The 16,704-nt window shown below is 35.4% G+C and overlaps 1 protein-coding gene across 1 annotated transcript in view; it reads right to left on the reverse strand.

The window, feature by feature from the left end:
• Positions 1-4,642: 4,642 nt before the first annotated feature.
• Positions 4,643-16,704, reverse strand: part of LOC111053928 — a 239,205-nt gene continuing 227,143 nt past the window's right edge. Inside the window, exons 7-8 of the mRNA XM_039435520.1 lie at positions 12,555-12,675; positions 4,643-4,771 (exon numbers count right to left, since the gene is read on the reverse strand). Of these exons, the coding sequence (XP_039291454.1) occupies positions 12,603-12,675 (73 nt within the window). The 3' untranslated portion in view covers positions 4,643-4,771; positions 12,555-12,602. The remainder of the gene's footprint in view (positions 4,772-12,554; positions 12,676-16,704) is intronic.

A 16,704-nucleotide genomic window follows, 5' to 3' on the forward strand; every position in this document is an offset into this window, starting at 1 on the left:
TATTTCAAGGGTGGAAAAAAGCATGTTAATGGTGTTTCTTTGGAATCTTGGTCATGCTTTCTTGGCAGTAAATATGCAGGTGAGAGGGAACAATTGTTTGTGTTAAGTGATGCTAGACACCCCTTTCTGGATAGAGAATTCACATTGTGGGAGTTAGATCAGGTAATATCTAAATCAAAGAACAAAAAAACACCTGGTGTTGACGGAGTACATTATGAATTTTTCAAGGCTCTACCAATGCAATGGAGAGATTATTTGCTAAATTTATTCAATAAAATAGTACATATAGAGGAGGTACCCCGGGAATGGTCTAGAATTGTCATGTTTTTTCTGTATAAGAAGGGAGATAAGGACAACCCTAATAACTATAGAGGATTGGCAATGCTGAATAATATCACAAAACTTTCCACACATGCATTAGAGATAAGGCTGTCAGAGTGGGCTGATCAATGTCACATACTGCCTGAGTGTCAAAGTGGATTTAGGAGAGGGCGTGGATGTCTGGACAATATATTTGTTTTGCATACAGTTGTTTTCCACCAGATAAAGGTTAGACGCCGCAAACTTTTTGCTTTATTTGTCGATTTCCAATCTGCATTCAACTCTGTTCCTCATGGGCTTCTATGGGACGAGCTTAGGTTGTGTGGAGTCTTCAGTAAAATGATAAGGATGTTGAATGGACTTTATGACAGGGCTTCATTGGTTGTGAGAAGCAAGAATAGGACTTCAGACCCCATTGAAGTTACAAAAGGAGTGTTGCAGGGGGATTCACTTAGTCCATTTTGTTCTCCTGCTATTTGAGAAATATTGAGTCCTTTTCCAGGGGAAGAGGCTTCCATGGCATTCCATTGAAAAACCAAACTGACATATTGATGTTACTGTTTGCTGATGATATTGTCATCTTTGCAGATAGTGAGGTGGACCTGCGTAACAAGCTGAATTGTCTTCCGACTACTGTGAATCCCTGAAGCTGACTGTCAATATTGAAAAAACAAAAATTGTACCTTTCCATGCTAGGGGCCACAAAAAAGTTTTATCATTTCACTATCGAGGTGAGGAAGTAGAGATAGTCAGCAGATATAGGTACCTTGGAGTAGACTTTCATGCGTCGGGTTGCTTCCGGAAATTCTGTGAAGGCTTAATTAGGAAGGCGAGAATTACTGGAGAGTCAGTCATCCAGGTTCTTCGAAGAGCCAAGTCTGACACATGGTGAGCTAAGATGAAACTCTACGATGCGGTAGTGCTGCCTTCGATTCTGTATGGCTCTGAAGTTTGGGGTCTTGGTTGTGCTGATGTTTTGGAAAGAGCACAGTTGTATTTTCTGAAACGTGTTCTTCTGTTGAATGTCACATCACCGAGTTGGGCGGTACGTTTGGAATTGGGCAGATCGAGGCTCAGTCACATTCTATTGAAGAGAACTTTTGGTAGATACCCTAAACTCTGTTTCTCGGTGTTGTTGGACTGTGCACTGGAGCAGAACAATATACATGGAGCCTCGGGATGGTTCTGTTGGGGTCGTGAAATCAGAAGCCGGGTTGCAGGGTGCAGGAGAATCGAGAGCACCAGGTGATTGGTTGGGTGTGATAGGGTAAGATCCCAGAAATCGTATGTCGGGAGAAGTTGACAACCGGATGATCCTCCTATCTCTAGAAAGCACACCGCTGTCACCGTCAAGATCAGCCATCGGCACCGTCGCTTCACCAACTTCACTCATCACAGTCTGTTTGACAAATTTTCCCAAGTGTTTGGAGAATAATCGTTTTCCGTGTCGATTGAGATGGAGACCATGTTTTGTGAAGTTGAATCTCCGGAGGAAGTCATTAATTTCTAGGTAGAAGAGCTGCTGCGCACCAACTTAGTCATCCACCACTCTAGATACGTAAGAGTCGGAGTAGAGTATGCTCTCGTTAAGTGTGAGGTCATCATAACGGCAGGGTACACTGCATATTACAATTTTCGACTTGAGCTTGAGTTCAAGAAGAGAGCTGATTCCTTGGAAGATGGTTAATTGATGAGGTTCATTTTTATGAGAATCATTAGTACCAGCCAATATAACAATGACATCATCCTTAGTAAAGTGTCTGACAAAATGGAGTCCATCGTGAATGATGTGTTTCAATTTAGCACCGGGCTTGGTGTAGACGAAAATTTCGAAGTCGTCATATAGATGATGGAGGTATTCACTCACCTCTTTTCCTTGACTGTCTGCTAATATTTTCATCCTCCTTTTCTTCTTACTATAGGTTGAATCACTACGTTCCATGCAAAGAGTCTTAGATTCACTTTCCTTATCAGGTCTGTGAATTTGAGCTTTGACTAGTAGCTTGTGAGTAGTAGGCTCATCATTTTTTGATGGAGACAACGTATCCCCAGAGAGCGACTCAAATCTATTCGTCACTTTTATAGTAGCTCTTGCCTCATTAACATTATGTCTTGCCTTAGCTGAGTGTCTTGGCGTAATAAAACCATCATTCTGAGAGATTGCCTTGTCGAAAACAATGCTTTCATTCATAAGTACATTATTTTTTTCAGTTTCAATTATAGGAATTATTTCATTTTTATTAATTAATTCTTCCTTTAAACGAATGTTTGATGCTCGTGGTTCTTTGATGCACGCTTTCAACTCCAATATTTCCTCATCAGCTTTCTCTTCATTCAATAAAGACTCTTCAAAATTTTCCTTGCGTCCACTTTTTTCGCACTCTAATTGTCTAGTCAGTTCTGAATTTTCATTCGAAAGTTCCATTCTTTCATTTAGCAGTTCCTCATTGCACGAGATTGCAGTGTCCAGTTTGTTCAATGCACTAACAATATTCGGAATTAAATAATAATAGAATCGTTCGTGAATTTTTCTGCAGTCGCAGCCAAAGTTCCTCTAATGTTGATGGCCAAGTCTATCACTTCACCATTAGCAAGAACATTGTTCATGTTGTTAAGTTCCGACTGTGCTCCACGTAATAACAGCTCACGCTTGCTGTGTCTTGTCATAGTAGTCATTTTAAAAATCAAAACTAGATGTCACAACAAACAGCAGATGTCACAACAAAGTAGCTCATCAGATGTCACATTGGAAATACAGCTGTCTGCTATCCCAGCCGACTCGGTTCCCGCGTAAAAGTAATTTTGAGGTTAGGAAGCACTGGTGAGCGGTGACTGGCAACTTGCAGACGACAGTCAGGTCAGAAGTCAAAACAATCGTCTTTTGATAGATAACCACTATCAAGTCGTGAGTTGAAAGTAAAGAAATTGAATCCACTACACTCAAACGAATAAAATTGAAGGTTAGGCTACGAAAATGAACACTGGTGAGATTAAGTTCATTCAAACTAACACGAGTGCGTTTGCTTGAATGTGTCACACACTAAAAACGATCTCTAGCATAAAGAAACTGAAGAAATAGACTTTGTAAATTCATAAAACTCAAATTTTTAAGGAGCTATTTGCAGTAGAACTAACCAGGCAAACTGCAGGCCTGCCAACCAAGCAGGCTATTTAACATAGTAAATCTGATTCAAACCTTGAGGCTGTGCAAAGGCAAAAAATAAACTTTCTACTCGTGATATTTTTCAATTTTTTTGGATTTGTATAATTATCATCAAGCTATCAAAATGAAAAGGTTTTCTCTAGAAAAAAGTTTTTTCTGATCATAACTTTTTGAGATATGAGTGCCTAAAGCTCAAATTTTTGGGACAGAACATTTCAAAATCGGTAAGAGGTGAATCCATGAGATTTGGAGGATAGATTCTTCATAGTATTGTTGATCTAGTAAAACAAAAATTTTCTGAAAATATTGATTTTTGAGAAAGTTATTCAATTTACTAAAAATAACTTTTGGTTGAGTTTTTTTTGGTAAATTGAATAACTTTTCCAAAGATTGATATTTTGAAAATGTTTCTTCTTTTACTAGATCAACAATACCATGAAGAATCTATCCTCTGCATCTCATGGATTTATATCGTACCGAATTTGAAATGTTCTGTCCCGAAATTCAAACTTTAGGCACTCATATCTGAAAAGGTAATGATCAGAAAAAAATGTTTTCCTGAGAAAACTTCTCCATTTTGATAGCTTGATGATATACAAATCAAACAACTTTGAAAAATATCACGAGTAGAAAGTTTACTTTCAGCCTTTGCACAGCCTTAAACGAACTTGTTTTTCAGGACCAAGTTTCGCGTATTTCGTCACATATCTTGAAAATTACTGTAGCTACAGGTCTGGTAACGGTTTTATTCAATTTTTCAGTTCATTTTACATAAAGTACGCTAAATTGTACATCTTAATTAACAGCCAACAAATACCCGTGGGGCTTCATTTCAGCAGGGGAACTGAAATTCAGACGAAATCTTCCACCTTGTATAACTTGGTAACCGAACATTTTCGGACCTATGTTAGTTAGAACGTTTTTTCTTCTTTCGAAGCGAGGAATCAGGCCCTGACTTATGGGGACCTTTTTTCAGAACAGCCTGTATAATTGGATCACTTTAATATTGGGCAGAATTACTAATACAACAAGGTAGTGAGTCTAAGAGAAGAGTGAATGATGCTTACTGTGGAGCATTTCCATATTTTTCTTTGCACAAGTTCATAGAATGGCTTCCCAAATGTTTCTGTCTGCCTGTCTTCAGCAATTTGTTTCAAAGTATGAAAAGTGTTGTTGCTATTGACTTTCATGAAAACTTTGGTCTCTATGGGCCAACTATGTTTATCAGCTTCATTCCTCACTATTTTTGAATACACATATTCCTCACACAAGACCTCCTCCTTCTCCCTTTTAACAAAGAAAACATCATAGAATAATGCTAAACACATATTGAAATTATTCGTCGACCACTATATTACTCTAATATAATAAAGGAAAGAATCGGCTTATACATGTAGATGGAAAATTCTCAAATGGCGTATCATCACGTCTGAACTAGGTACTGAACTGATTAACTTGAAATTTTGAATATATATTCTTAATTTACAGAGGATGGTTATAGACCTACTTCAAGTTTTTAGTTTATAAAGTTTTTAATTCATCAAGTTTACAGTTTCCAGAGCCGCCAGTCAGAGTTGTATAGATCCACAGTTGAGAAAGATATTAGAGCAGCATTGCCGATTCTCTGACTTGTCACTGCCTTCTATAGAGGAAAGCTGATATCTGATGTAATATCAACTGTTTACTATTGTTTAATAAAACCAATTATATTTTATTCGTCAAGAAAATATATTTTTGAATTATTGAATAATACATTTTTATTATTGAAATGAAGTATTTCGATCATAAATTGTTAAAAAAACTAACTGGCAACGTTGCAGAGCTAGAAAAGGATTACGCCATCTGCTTTTTTGAATAATAGACAAGGATAGCAACACTAATGTTTATGGAATATGGCTATTATAACGTAGACCTCACTATAGTTATGTAAACAAGATTCAAAAAATCTTAATCAACTTCATTGATGATATTGAACATTCCTGGCCTATTTTATCTACTAGATTATATTATCTGAAACAGAATGACCCTATAACGAACAAAATGAAAAAACAATAAAATCTAGACCAAAAAACCCTCATTTCAAATTTCAGAAGTTGAACTCTCTTATTGAGAAGTTTCTGTATTTTATTACAATAGTTTATGGCATTCTATTGAAATACAAATGTATTTTATGACCCCTGAACTACTATTATTCTATTGGTTGTAATAAATTAAATTCGATAAGCAAGCAAAATCGCTAATTGAAAGGATTTTATAGGTCTCAAGCAAACAGCTGCTCTATTATCACCGGGTGCGATAGCAACAAGTGAAAGATTAGATAATAACGGGTATCCTGGCTAAAATCAGAACAGCCAAATAGAAAAGAATTTTTATTTGCCATTTATTATATTATATAAAATATTGGAATTTTGAGGTTAGGTTATAACACCTACTGGTCGGCAACCTAATAATCGATCAAGCCGTGTAATTTGAAATCCAGCCAGACACCTTGGCAAATTTTTGTTATAAACAAATAGTATTCAACTAGAGGATTTGGTAACCACATGGCAACTTGTAAATGGAAAAACAACTTAAAAAGTTTTAAAAAATTTATTATTTGTTATGAGCATGTACAAAACACATAAAATGAATAGGAATATTGAGGAAGTATGATATTCAGTAGGTGCATGGATACATTTATGAATTTTGGATGAACCAATCAAATTGCAGTAGTTGATGGGTGGCAATAATGAGTTGATTCAAATTTATCTAAAGATATTTATATAAATGATAAGAATTTATAAGTTTTCACTACTCAGTTTATGTATTGGATGTTATCCGAGTAATTATAAAATGTAATACCTGAGATATAGGTAATAACTTAGCAGATTGGCACGGACTATTTGATCTTTTCAATGGCATAGTAACTGAATATTTAAATATATGCAAATTTGTAAGTCAGAAGTATGATTGTAGAAAATAGGGGTGGATCAGGGCCCACTTGCTTGCCAGACCCTGCCTTGGAGCGCCACCAAATTTTTATAGAGCACAAGTCCTTTCTGTTAAATTGTATGTTTGAGATATTCAAAGACTAAATTCATTAATTAATTTTTTATAAGACTTAGTGATGCTATATAAAAGCATAAGTCACTTAGATATTTATTTATCCCCTTGGAGAATATGACTTCAACCACCAGAAAATCCAGGACGATAGAAAATTCGGATCGCCACCATCATCTTGGGAATTTCAGCACGTGAGTGAAAATTATCAAAATATTATGAATTTAGGGCGCCCTCAGTGCTTCAAGTGAAATAAGAATATGAAAAGCTAGCTTGTTGAAAGGTTATAAATATCGAAATTAATATAAAAACTTGTGCAAGTCTTAGAAGGTACAAAGAGCATATTTTATTAGTTAAGAATTCTATCAGATTTATATGTCTAAAGATGCACAGATGAAAGGAGTTTTAAATTTAATGTTGTAATATATATATATATATAATATATATATATATATATATTATATATATATATATATATATATGCTCACTCAATCATTAATTTTATTAGCAAATTATAAAGATATAAATGTAGCTCATGTTCACCAGATAAATTGATTTATCTAATTCCACAAGAGGCCGAACCTTAAGCCCTGAGAAAGATACTGATATATATACAGATTACTATATTTGAGATTTATAATTATCAATTGATTATTTTTATTATTTTTGGAAAGAAGATATATTGGGATTTTTGTTGACAAGCAGCAACAAGTCGATATCTGAGTTGCATAAAATGAATGCATATGATTAATGATTCTAAAAAGCACATGGTAATGTTTCATGCTAAAAAAACTAGGGAGCTAATCTGTGATACTTTCTTTATGATATATTTTGTTCTTATTTTTACTATTTTTGCTTGTTGCTCTATATATTTCTATATTTATTTATTCGTTGATTTTTTTTGTGAAATATACATGTTTGGAATTTTATGGTGTATCCTTTATTTGTTTCCCTACTTCCATGCATGACCAATCTCATTTTTACTTATCTAGTTACCAGTATTGAAATATTAATAAGATTACCATCCGACTTTATTCTTCACCATAAAAGTTGGTTAAGACAGCAATATAATAGCATTGATAATCAAATCTTTGGAAATAATACGTTCCAGAGATTTATATAAATTGTCCAAGAGCAGAGAATTGCGGGTGCTCCTGGGCGAGCCAGTAAGAAATTGGTAATAATAATAATATCGAGTGACCTGGCTGGCTCAGGTCCGGTGTCAGAGTTTTCAGGTCGCAACTGATCAATTTCAGGGCCTCTGACATGACCGAACAACTACTTTTCAGGCAGCCGGGACCGACGAATTAACGTGTCCATCCAAAACACTGCAGTGGCCTGAGATAAATATCTTGCCCGGGCCGGTAAGAAATCACAAAGCCAGTAAGAAATTGGTCTTATATATATTCTGAGAATCACAATAAGAGTTTTATAATTTTTTACTCATGCTCTATAGACTGCAGCCAAGCAGGGCAACCCGTTATTGAAAAATAACATGACATGGTCTAGAATAGAATGATCAGAGGCGATGCATCCCGGTCATCTCTGGATTCACCGATGACTGGACAGAAATTTATATATGTAATGTGTATATTATTCAATTGAAAATATTCAAGATAAATACAAAAAAAGGTGAAGAAACCAAAAGAGAAACGTTTTTTTTTTCAAGCGCGCCAAGTTTGATTAAAGTAGGCTACTGTATCATCAGTTCCATCCGTTCAATGTGCTTCTGAAAAATATGCGATTCCAGTAATGCTATTTAGCATTGGTTACCACCACTCTTCTGCATCGTCACTCTCCCTCTCACCGTAGATGATGGTGGAGTAAACCACGGTAGTTAGAAGAAGACGGTAAGGGTCACGCGCATGTAGCTCGGAGCTCTGACGTCATAGCCACCGAAGCTACCTACTCTACTGACTACTTTAAGCCGGTATTTGTATGCACGCTGTTGCTAAACAGATTACAAATCATTTGCTAATCGTTTTGAGATTTGAATTTTCGCCTCTCTATCATCAAAATGTCAGTTGGGATATTTCAAGTAATAATTCTTGTATATTGGACCTGGAAATACGGCACATTTGATAGAATAATTCGAAACATATTAGTAGGCTACTGTAGGCTACTGCTGTTATAGTTAATATTCGGGCTAAATAATGTTAAATATAATGAATACTGTATTAACATGTCTGAATGAGAATATACAGTGTGTGTATTGGAGTCTCGTAAATAACTGCAATAATCATTAAAACCACATATTGTAAGTGTATATTGTGTGTATTGCACATCTATGATACAATGTTAAAAACATTATACATCGAAGTTATTGAATACAATGGAATTTCCCTACTACCTATCAATTCAGATGTTTTTTTTTAAATTCTAGTGCCACAGACTATCACAAGAAATATTTGCCAGTTACAAAGAAAAAATTATCACAATCATGCAAAAAATTGAAAATTCGTGCATTATAAGTGAATTGCTTGAAATGGAAATTACCTGTCTCCTTGGAATATTTTTAGGATGCGATTTTCTTCATCTTTTTGCTCATCTTGCGTCTGTTATCCACTGCTTGATTGGATGCTTCTCTTTCCTTGTTCTTCTTATTTTACTCTTTCATCCTTATAAAAGAGCGCGTTCTCACAAAACATTCGATGGCAAAGTCGTCGATATTGTCAACTTTTTCTTTTATAACGTTGATGAGGGTTGACATTACGTTTGAACATTTTTGAAGTTTTTCTCCATGAAACTTTTCAAATTCTTTTTCGAATTGAATTGTTATTTTCAGCCACTCAACTGATGGATTAATTAGGCCACCTCTAGATAGAAAAGAAAGCCAATCACAATTTTTTGAAGCATTTTGTCCGGATCGTTCACCATAATTGAATGTTGTAGAAATACCTTTTTTAAAAACACGATAAGCTATGTAGCCCGATAACACTTTCAGCAAGTCCAAATTCTCTACAATATCTTCTTCCTGGCTCTGCTCACTTAGTCCCTCCATTAATTTGTCAAATACCGAGTCAAGTTCCTTATCATCCATGTCATCCATACATGAATCTTCTTCAGAATGCGGCGGTATGACACAATCTACTTTTGTCAGTACATCAACACTAAGAGTCTCACATGGTTCGGAAGTGCAATTTCCAGTTTCTGATATTGCAGATGCAATTTCAGAAAATAGAGGAGATTTCATTCTTTGACTCACTGTTGTTGGTAAAGGGTGGTCGTAGAATCTGCCTATACCTCTAATCTGAGAGAAAAAAGATTCTAAAACGTCCTGATTGCATCGAGATGTTAAAAAATATTGGTACTCTTCAAGCTGCATTTCGTTGAACAATCCCTGTGTACTCCGAATAGAAATCATGCATCCAACTTGAAATGGTAACAAATTCTTTTTCCCTATTACTCGAGCAGAAGAGCACAGGTCGTGCAGCTTATTTAAAACCGAATTTTGCAATTCCAAACTGGTACCATAGCACTTTTCAATTTGTTGTTGGGTGGGGTGATGTGGAATTCTAGAGTTCAACACATCAAACCCATCATTCACGGTTGTTAAAAAATCTACAACATGATCATTGCCAGGTAAAATGTATGAATTAGCCTTGGCAACAGTTCTGGAAAGAAGTTCAGCTGCTTTCCTCACATTCTGTCTTTCACTTCCTGTTAAAAGTAAATGTCCCTCTGTTATTTTATACGCATATTTTAAGTCTGTAGTGTTCTGTTGTTTAATCAGGTCAAATAAAATATCTTTGGTCACCATTATTCTACCTGGCTGTTCAAACCCTTGGTCCAAGAGATGGTTATGTATCAATTTAAGCACATGAGGAACATCCGAAAAAGCCTAAATAGCACAGTCATCACAACAGGGATTATCAACTGAGGGTTTTGTTTGTGATATTCCCAAGTCAGATACAAGCTTACGATTAGACCCACCCATATCGCTAACAAATCCTAAATCCACTTTCCTCTACAAGTCTTATTGCTTGGAAAAATATATCGACTGTTATAGCTTGATCAAACTGATAAAAAATCGGTTGTTTCCATTTTCCTGCTACACTCCGTATTATTATCATTTGTACATTCACATGAGGACATCTAAAAACATCCATTATGCTGTCATAACAAATTTCCGATCGTACCTTCATTTCATCGAAGCTCATAATCACATCTTTCTCAAATTCATTTGTTATAATGCTAGCTTGACCCCTGAGTAGAAAAAAACTAACTTCCAAAAACCCAGGTGGAGTAGAGAACTGAGATAAACGTCTATAAAATCGTTTCACTTGGAAGAGGATATTTTAGAATCTCTCTTATGTAGTCCAAACCTTTTTTTGAAATACATCTTTTAGTCACAGCCTTTGCCACATCATCTGATGACCAATTAGTGCATTTTCCTTTCGAGATCATCTGTTGCTGACAATTTGAAAAAATGCGTTCATAGCTCTTCTGTTTGTTTTCTAATATTAAAATTGAATTATTGGCTATTTTCACTTCATCCTCCAGCATTACATTAATTTCCTTGAACTTCTTATTCTCAATAAGCAAAGCTTTGTAATTAGCAATGTCAATAACATTAGCGTCTACATTATCTTCATTATTTACAATATCTACATTACTTACAGTATCTACATAACTTACAATATCTACATTACTTACAATATCTACATTATCTGCATTATTGTTAAAATCATCCAACAATGTCTGCACAATTTTCCTATTCTCCTGGCCTTTTAATCGACAGCTATGCTCAAATTCAGTCTTTTTTATTTTAAAACTTGATAAACTTGGAATTTTGACTGTTGGAATCGCAGTTTTTTTTTAATATTTTTCTTAGTGAGTTTTAGTAATTCGGAATTCAAGTCACGCTCAAAATCATCTGATACGAAATGTTGGGAGCATATGACTGCCGTTTTCCCATTGAAATCATCCTTCCTTCTACAAGAATGCACCCATTGTTTATACAAGTCATCCTGTTTTGGAAATTTGTGGAATGATATGTTGAGCAACTTGGCTTTGTCCGAATGATTTGAACAGCCAGCTCAAGCCATATCGCGCAACATGGCATATCGCACTACACAGTCATTGAGTGACAAAGTATTTAAAAGTGTAGAAAGTCGAAGATTAAAACACAAATCTGCATGAGTTAATCGGAGAGAAGATCCAAAAACTTAGAACTACACACATCATTATCAAAACGATAAACTACACTTTCAAACAACACTTTTTTCGAATTCTATTCCATGTTGCAAATATCAACTATGTTTGAATACACTTGCATAGTGCAAAAACACAACTGCAGGCATAGACGCATAGTGCATATTCATACCCGGGGTTCAGTGTTTCGGTGGCGCTGACGTCAGAGAACCGGTTTGCCACTGCGCATCCTATTTGTGACTCCTACGAACCGTCTTCTTCAATATACCGTGGAGTAAACGGTCAAAGACATCGCTATTTTCTGCGATTCCACTGTTCCGCGCCAGTGTTATTATTAATTATTTTGTTTGAAATTTGTTATTGATAACTATTATTATTTCTTCTATGTTTGGTTTTGAAGCATCTAAATTTGAAAATCTACTTTGTGAAAATAATTAGGAACTGGAATATTAGTGAAGAGAACAACTACAAGACAACCTTTCAGACTATGTGTAACCTTATCTAGATTTGGGAGAGGAATAGCACAAGGTTACCTTATTTTTTCTCTCCCTGTCATTTTTGATGATGATGTACTTGTTGTATGAATCAATAGAGAATTACATTTCAATTTTTTTAATTAATTTGAATTATTGTGGGCCAGTTTCCGATCTTGAGATTTAGCCAAGTTCCAGACTTTTTAACTCTAGGATTTTAAATATAAAGCTTATCTTATACTAGGTGTCATCATGCTCGATAAATATAATCATCCAAAATGTGACATTATCTTTTAAGTAGGGGAGGGGAGTGCAGCTTTTATTCAAACTTTCAACTAAATTGTTCCTGGAGATGACTGAGCCAAAAAGTCACGCCTCGCCCCTGAGAATGATATTTTACTAACCATTGTTTCTGACGTTTTTTAACCTGCTGCGTCTCACCAATGCGTAGATCAATCATATCCTTCATTACCGATCAGAGTCCTTGACACAACATCTGCACTCTCAATCAAGTACGAAATGTCTCTGTAATAACACAAAATACAATGTGTACATAAATTATCCAACATATATCATAGGTGAATAAAAAAAACTACGAACAGTAGTAGCGCGTCTATTTTTGTGGCAAAAATTGGTGTGGCTGCTATAATATTTGTGAGAATGATCTTAACGAAAGAGAAAACGCAAATATACCAATGACTACCTCACGTGACCTCACTACCAACATAACGGTTTAAAACTTCTACTGATCATTTTTTAGGTTATGTTTAGCGGAATTGTAAGGAGATTAGGTTATGTTTTATCAACTAACTGAACAGTCAGGTTAAGATGTAACAAAGCACAGTAAATACAAAATTAGTCATAACTTGGTAGGTTTACTCTTAACAGGAGACTAATCAAACACAAAGACATAATATGGATAGTTTCGTTTAAAAAAGAAAGTTGAAACGGATAATAGTATAATTAGCCTATTCATCACTGTACCAGGTAAGACAAACATAATTGCCTAGGCCTTATTTGAAAATAATTTTTAGATTTTAACATCTGTAATGTAGTCTACCTTCAAAACAAATATTGCTAACTATACAGAAGAGTCTATTATTCAATCTAAAGATAAACAAAATTAATACGAACATATTTGATAGTCATTGAACAAGATCAAAATGTAATCCATGTGCATCTTCTATTTTCTCAATAGAGTTTATTGAAGTAGGAGAGGTATAGCACAAGGTTACCTTATTTTTTCTCTTCCTATCATTCAACAAAGAAACAATCTTTTTTTTTCTTTATAGGTTTTGCATGATATAGCATTCTTTAGGTTGCATACAAAGCTTCACGTTATAACACCTGACTCCTGACTCACTCGTCAGGATTGAACACCTTAAAACCAAATCCAAAAAATAGATTGTCAGAACTGATTTTTTAAAAGAATCATTGAAATACGCATGATACAGGTAGCCTACTGTATTCACAAATAAACTCTTAGCAGGTCTAGAAACAGTTATTTTTATTTTTTCAGAGAATAACAGGCTGATTGAGCTATGGTTGAAACTTGCTGCTGGGTCTATCTTGCTAGTTTATGGCTGATGATCACAATGTCAAGTACGGTATCAGGTGAGCTTTCTTGTAATTATCAACCTATCAAATCATGTTTGTTTTCCTGTCAATGCTGTATATAAATTACGAATTGCTTTCAATACCAATAATAATAGAGTTTCGCATTATCATGTTATCGGATGGACATGCTCAGGCAAGAACTCAGGCAATATAATAATTTTGGTATTTGAACGATATTCGTTTTTTCATCATTTATAACACCAATCAAGTTATTTATTAGGACCTATGTTTCATCTTTGAACTCTTAACACTTGATAAGTTAAAAACCAAGCTCTCAACAGAATAATGTTGGGAATAACTTTCTTTGGACAACAACACTTAGCTTGTTTAAATCGTATGGAAAATAACTTCTTTCTGAAGGATTATTGAAAATTGGGTATAAATTGGTTGTATAGTACTGATAGGTCTATTTGAGCTATAGATCAGGCTGTGGTGTATTATACGGGCTTCTCTAAGTTTTAAGAAAAGTCCATGTTATCCTATAGCCTACTATTAAACGAGCAACTTCTGTTTTTATGTTTAGATGTTTGAATGTTTACATCTTTTTATGTTTGTATTTCACCGGATCTCAAAAGCTGCTCTAACGATTCTCACGAAATTCAGAACATATAAGGTTTATAATATAAAGATTGGATTGAACTAGGTCTCATCCCTTGGAAAACTTGCTGAAGGGCATTAAAAGGATAATTCATCCTTGGGAAGCATATGATAATTTCGTCGTCTCTCGATAACAGAAGATGCGTGTGCCTGTGTGGGAGAGAGACAGAATTATTTCCATTATCATCCTTGGAAAAACAGATCTAATTTCAGTAGATCCATCTTTTTGAAATGGTCTTCTCTGATTTGGTTCACGTGAAGTTAATCAGGATTAAAATCTAACCGGCTTTTGTGCAACTGGCCCTTTGTGAGGGAAATTTATGCCTTCCCTTTGGGAATTGATCTTAATTTACTGATAGAGTAAATTGAACATTCCTGTATAAATGTTATTATAATTTCTTCTTTTGTTACTTTCCTTGCCCTATTACCATAGGTGAGGAAAGTATTGCTTTCCAAAAGGAATTGAGGTACCCCAATTTCTAAATTTATATACGTTTCAAGATCCCCTGAGTCCAAAAAAGTGGTTTTTGGGTATTGGTCTGTATGTGTGTGTGTGTGTGTGTGTGTGTGTGTGTGTGTGTGTATGAGTGTATGTGCGTCTGTGTACACGATATCTCATCTCCCAATCAAAGGAATGACTCGAAATTTGGAACTTGAGGTCCTTACACTATAAGGATTCGACACGAATAATTTCAATCAAATGCGATTCAAGATGGCAGCGAAAATGTTGTCAAAAACAGGGTCTCGAAACGGCTCCAGCGATTTTGATCAAATTCATACCTGAAAAAGTCATTGTTAAGTTCTATTAACTGTCATGAGTCCCATATCTGTAAAAGTTACAGGAGCTTCGCCCCATCTATGCAAAGTTTGATTTCAGATTCCCAATTATCAGGTTTCATATACAATTTCAACAAAAAATTTCAAGTGGAAAAGATTGAGCATGAAAATCTCTACAATTAATCTTTCGTAACATTTTCACCTAAAGTTGAAAATAAGCTCGAAATTCGAGAAAATAAGATTATTCAATTGCAAACTGTTGGCAACTGTTGATTCTATTAAATGATTCACTATGAAGATTATAGCAGACTTCGTGTGTCCAACAAGAAACACAACATCACCAACATGACAACATCACCAACAAGACAACATCACCAACAAGAAAGACAACATCACCAACGAAGAAGACAACATCACCAACAAGGAACACAAAATCACCAACAAGGAAGACAACATCACCAACAAAGAAGACAACATCACCAACAAGGAACACAACATCACCAACAAGAAAGACAACATCACCAACAAGAAACACAACATCACCAACAAGACAACCTCACCAAAATGACAGACAACATCACCGACAAGACAACATCATCATCAAAGAAGACAACATCACCAACAAGGAACACAACATCACCAACAAGAAAGACAACATCACCAACAAGTAACACAACACCACCAACAAGACAGACAACATCACCAACATTACAACATCACCAACAAGACAACATCACCAGCAAGACAACATCACCAACAAGAAACACAACATCACCAACAAGACAACCTCACCAAAATGACAGACAACATCACCAACAAGACAACATCACCGACAAGACAACATCATCATCAAAGAAGACAACATCACCAACAAGGAACACAACATCACCAACAAGAAAGACAACATCACCAACAAGTAACACAACACCACCAACAAGACCACATCACCAACAAGACAGACAACATCACCAACATGACAACATCACCAACAAGACAACATAACCAACAAGGAAGACAACATCACCAACAAGACAGACAACATCACCAACATGACAACATCACCAACAAGACAACATCACCAACAAGGAACACAACATCACCAACATGACAACATCACCAACAAAACAACAACACCAACAAGGAAGACAACATCACCAACAAGAAAGACAACATCACCAACATGACAACATCATTTCAAACTTGCATGTAACCCGTGCTCCGCAAGGCTCTAATTAAAAACTTTACAGACTGAAAAATTACCTACTGAAATCTTGAAAAACAAAAAATGGGTCTTCAACTATTCTCGGTAGAGAATCTATAAGCGGAATTTCAAGATAATCATTCCAGTATTCCAGTAGTTCAGACGTGATGATGCGCCATTTATGAATTTCCTATCCCGTACGTGTATACGCCAATTCTTTCTTTTTTCAGGCCAACAGTATTACTGTTGCGGGTTTCTATACTAATAAAAAACACTTGAGGCCTCATCCATTACATTACTTCACTTTACTTGTTCGTCATATGAAACTACATCAAGAGAGCAACTCTCTCGCAGTATATGAC

The sequence above is a fragment of the Nilaparvata lugens genome, chromosome 9 (assembly GCF_014356525.2).
Source record: "Nilaparvata lugens isolate BPH chromosome 9, ASM1435652v1, whole genome shotgun sequence".
NCBI classification, from domain to species: domain Eukaryota; kingdom Metazoa; phylum Arthropoda; class Insecta; order Hemiptera; family Delphacidae; genus Nilaparvata; species Nilaparvata lugens.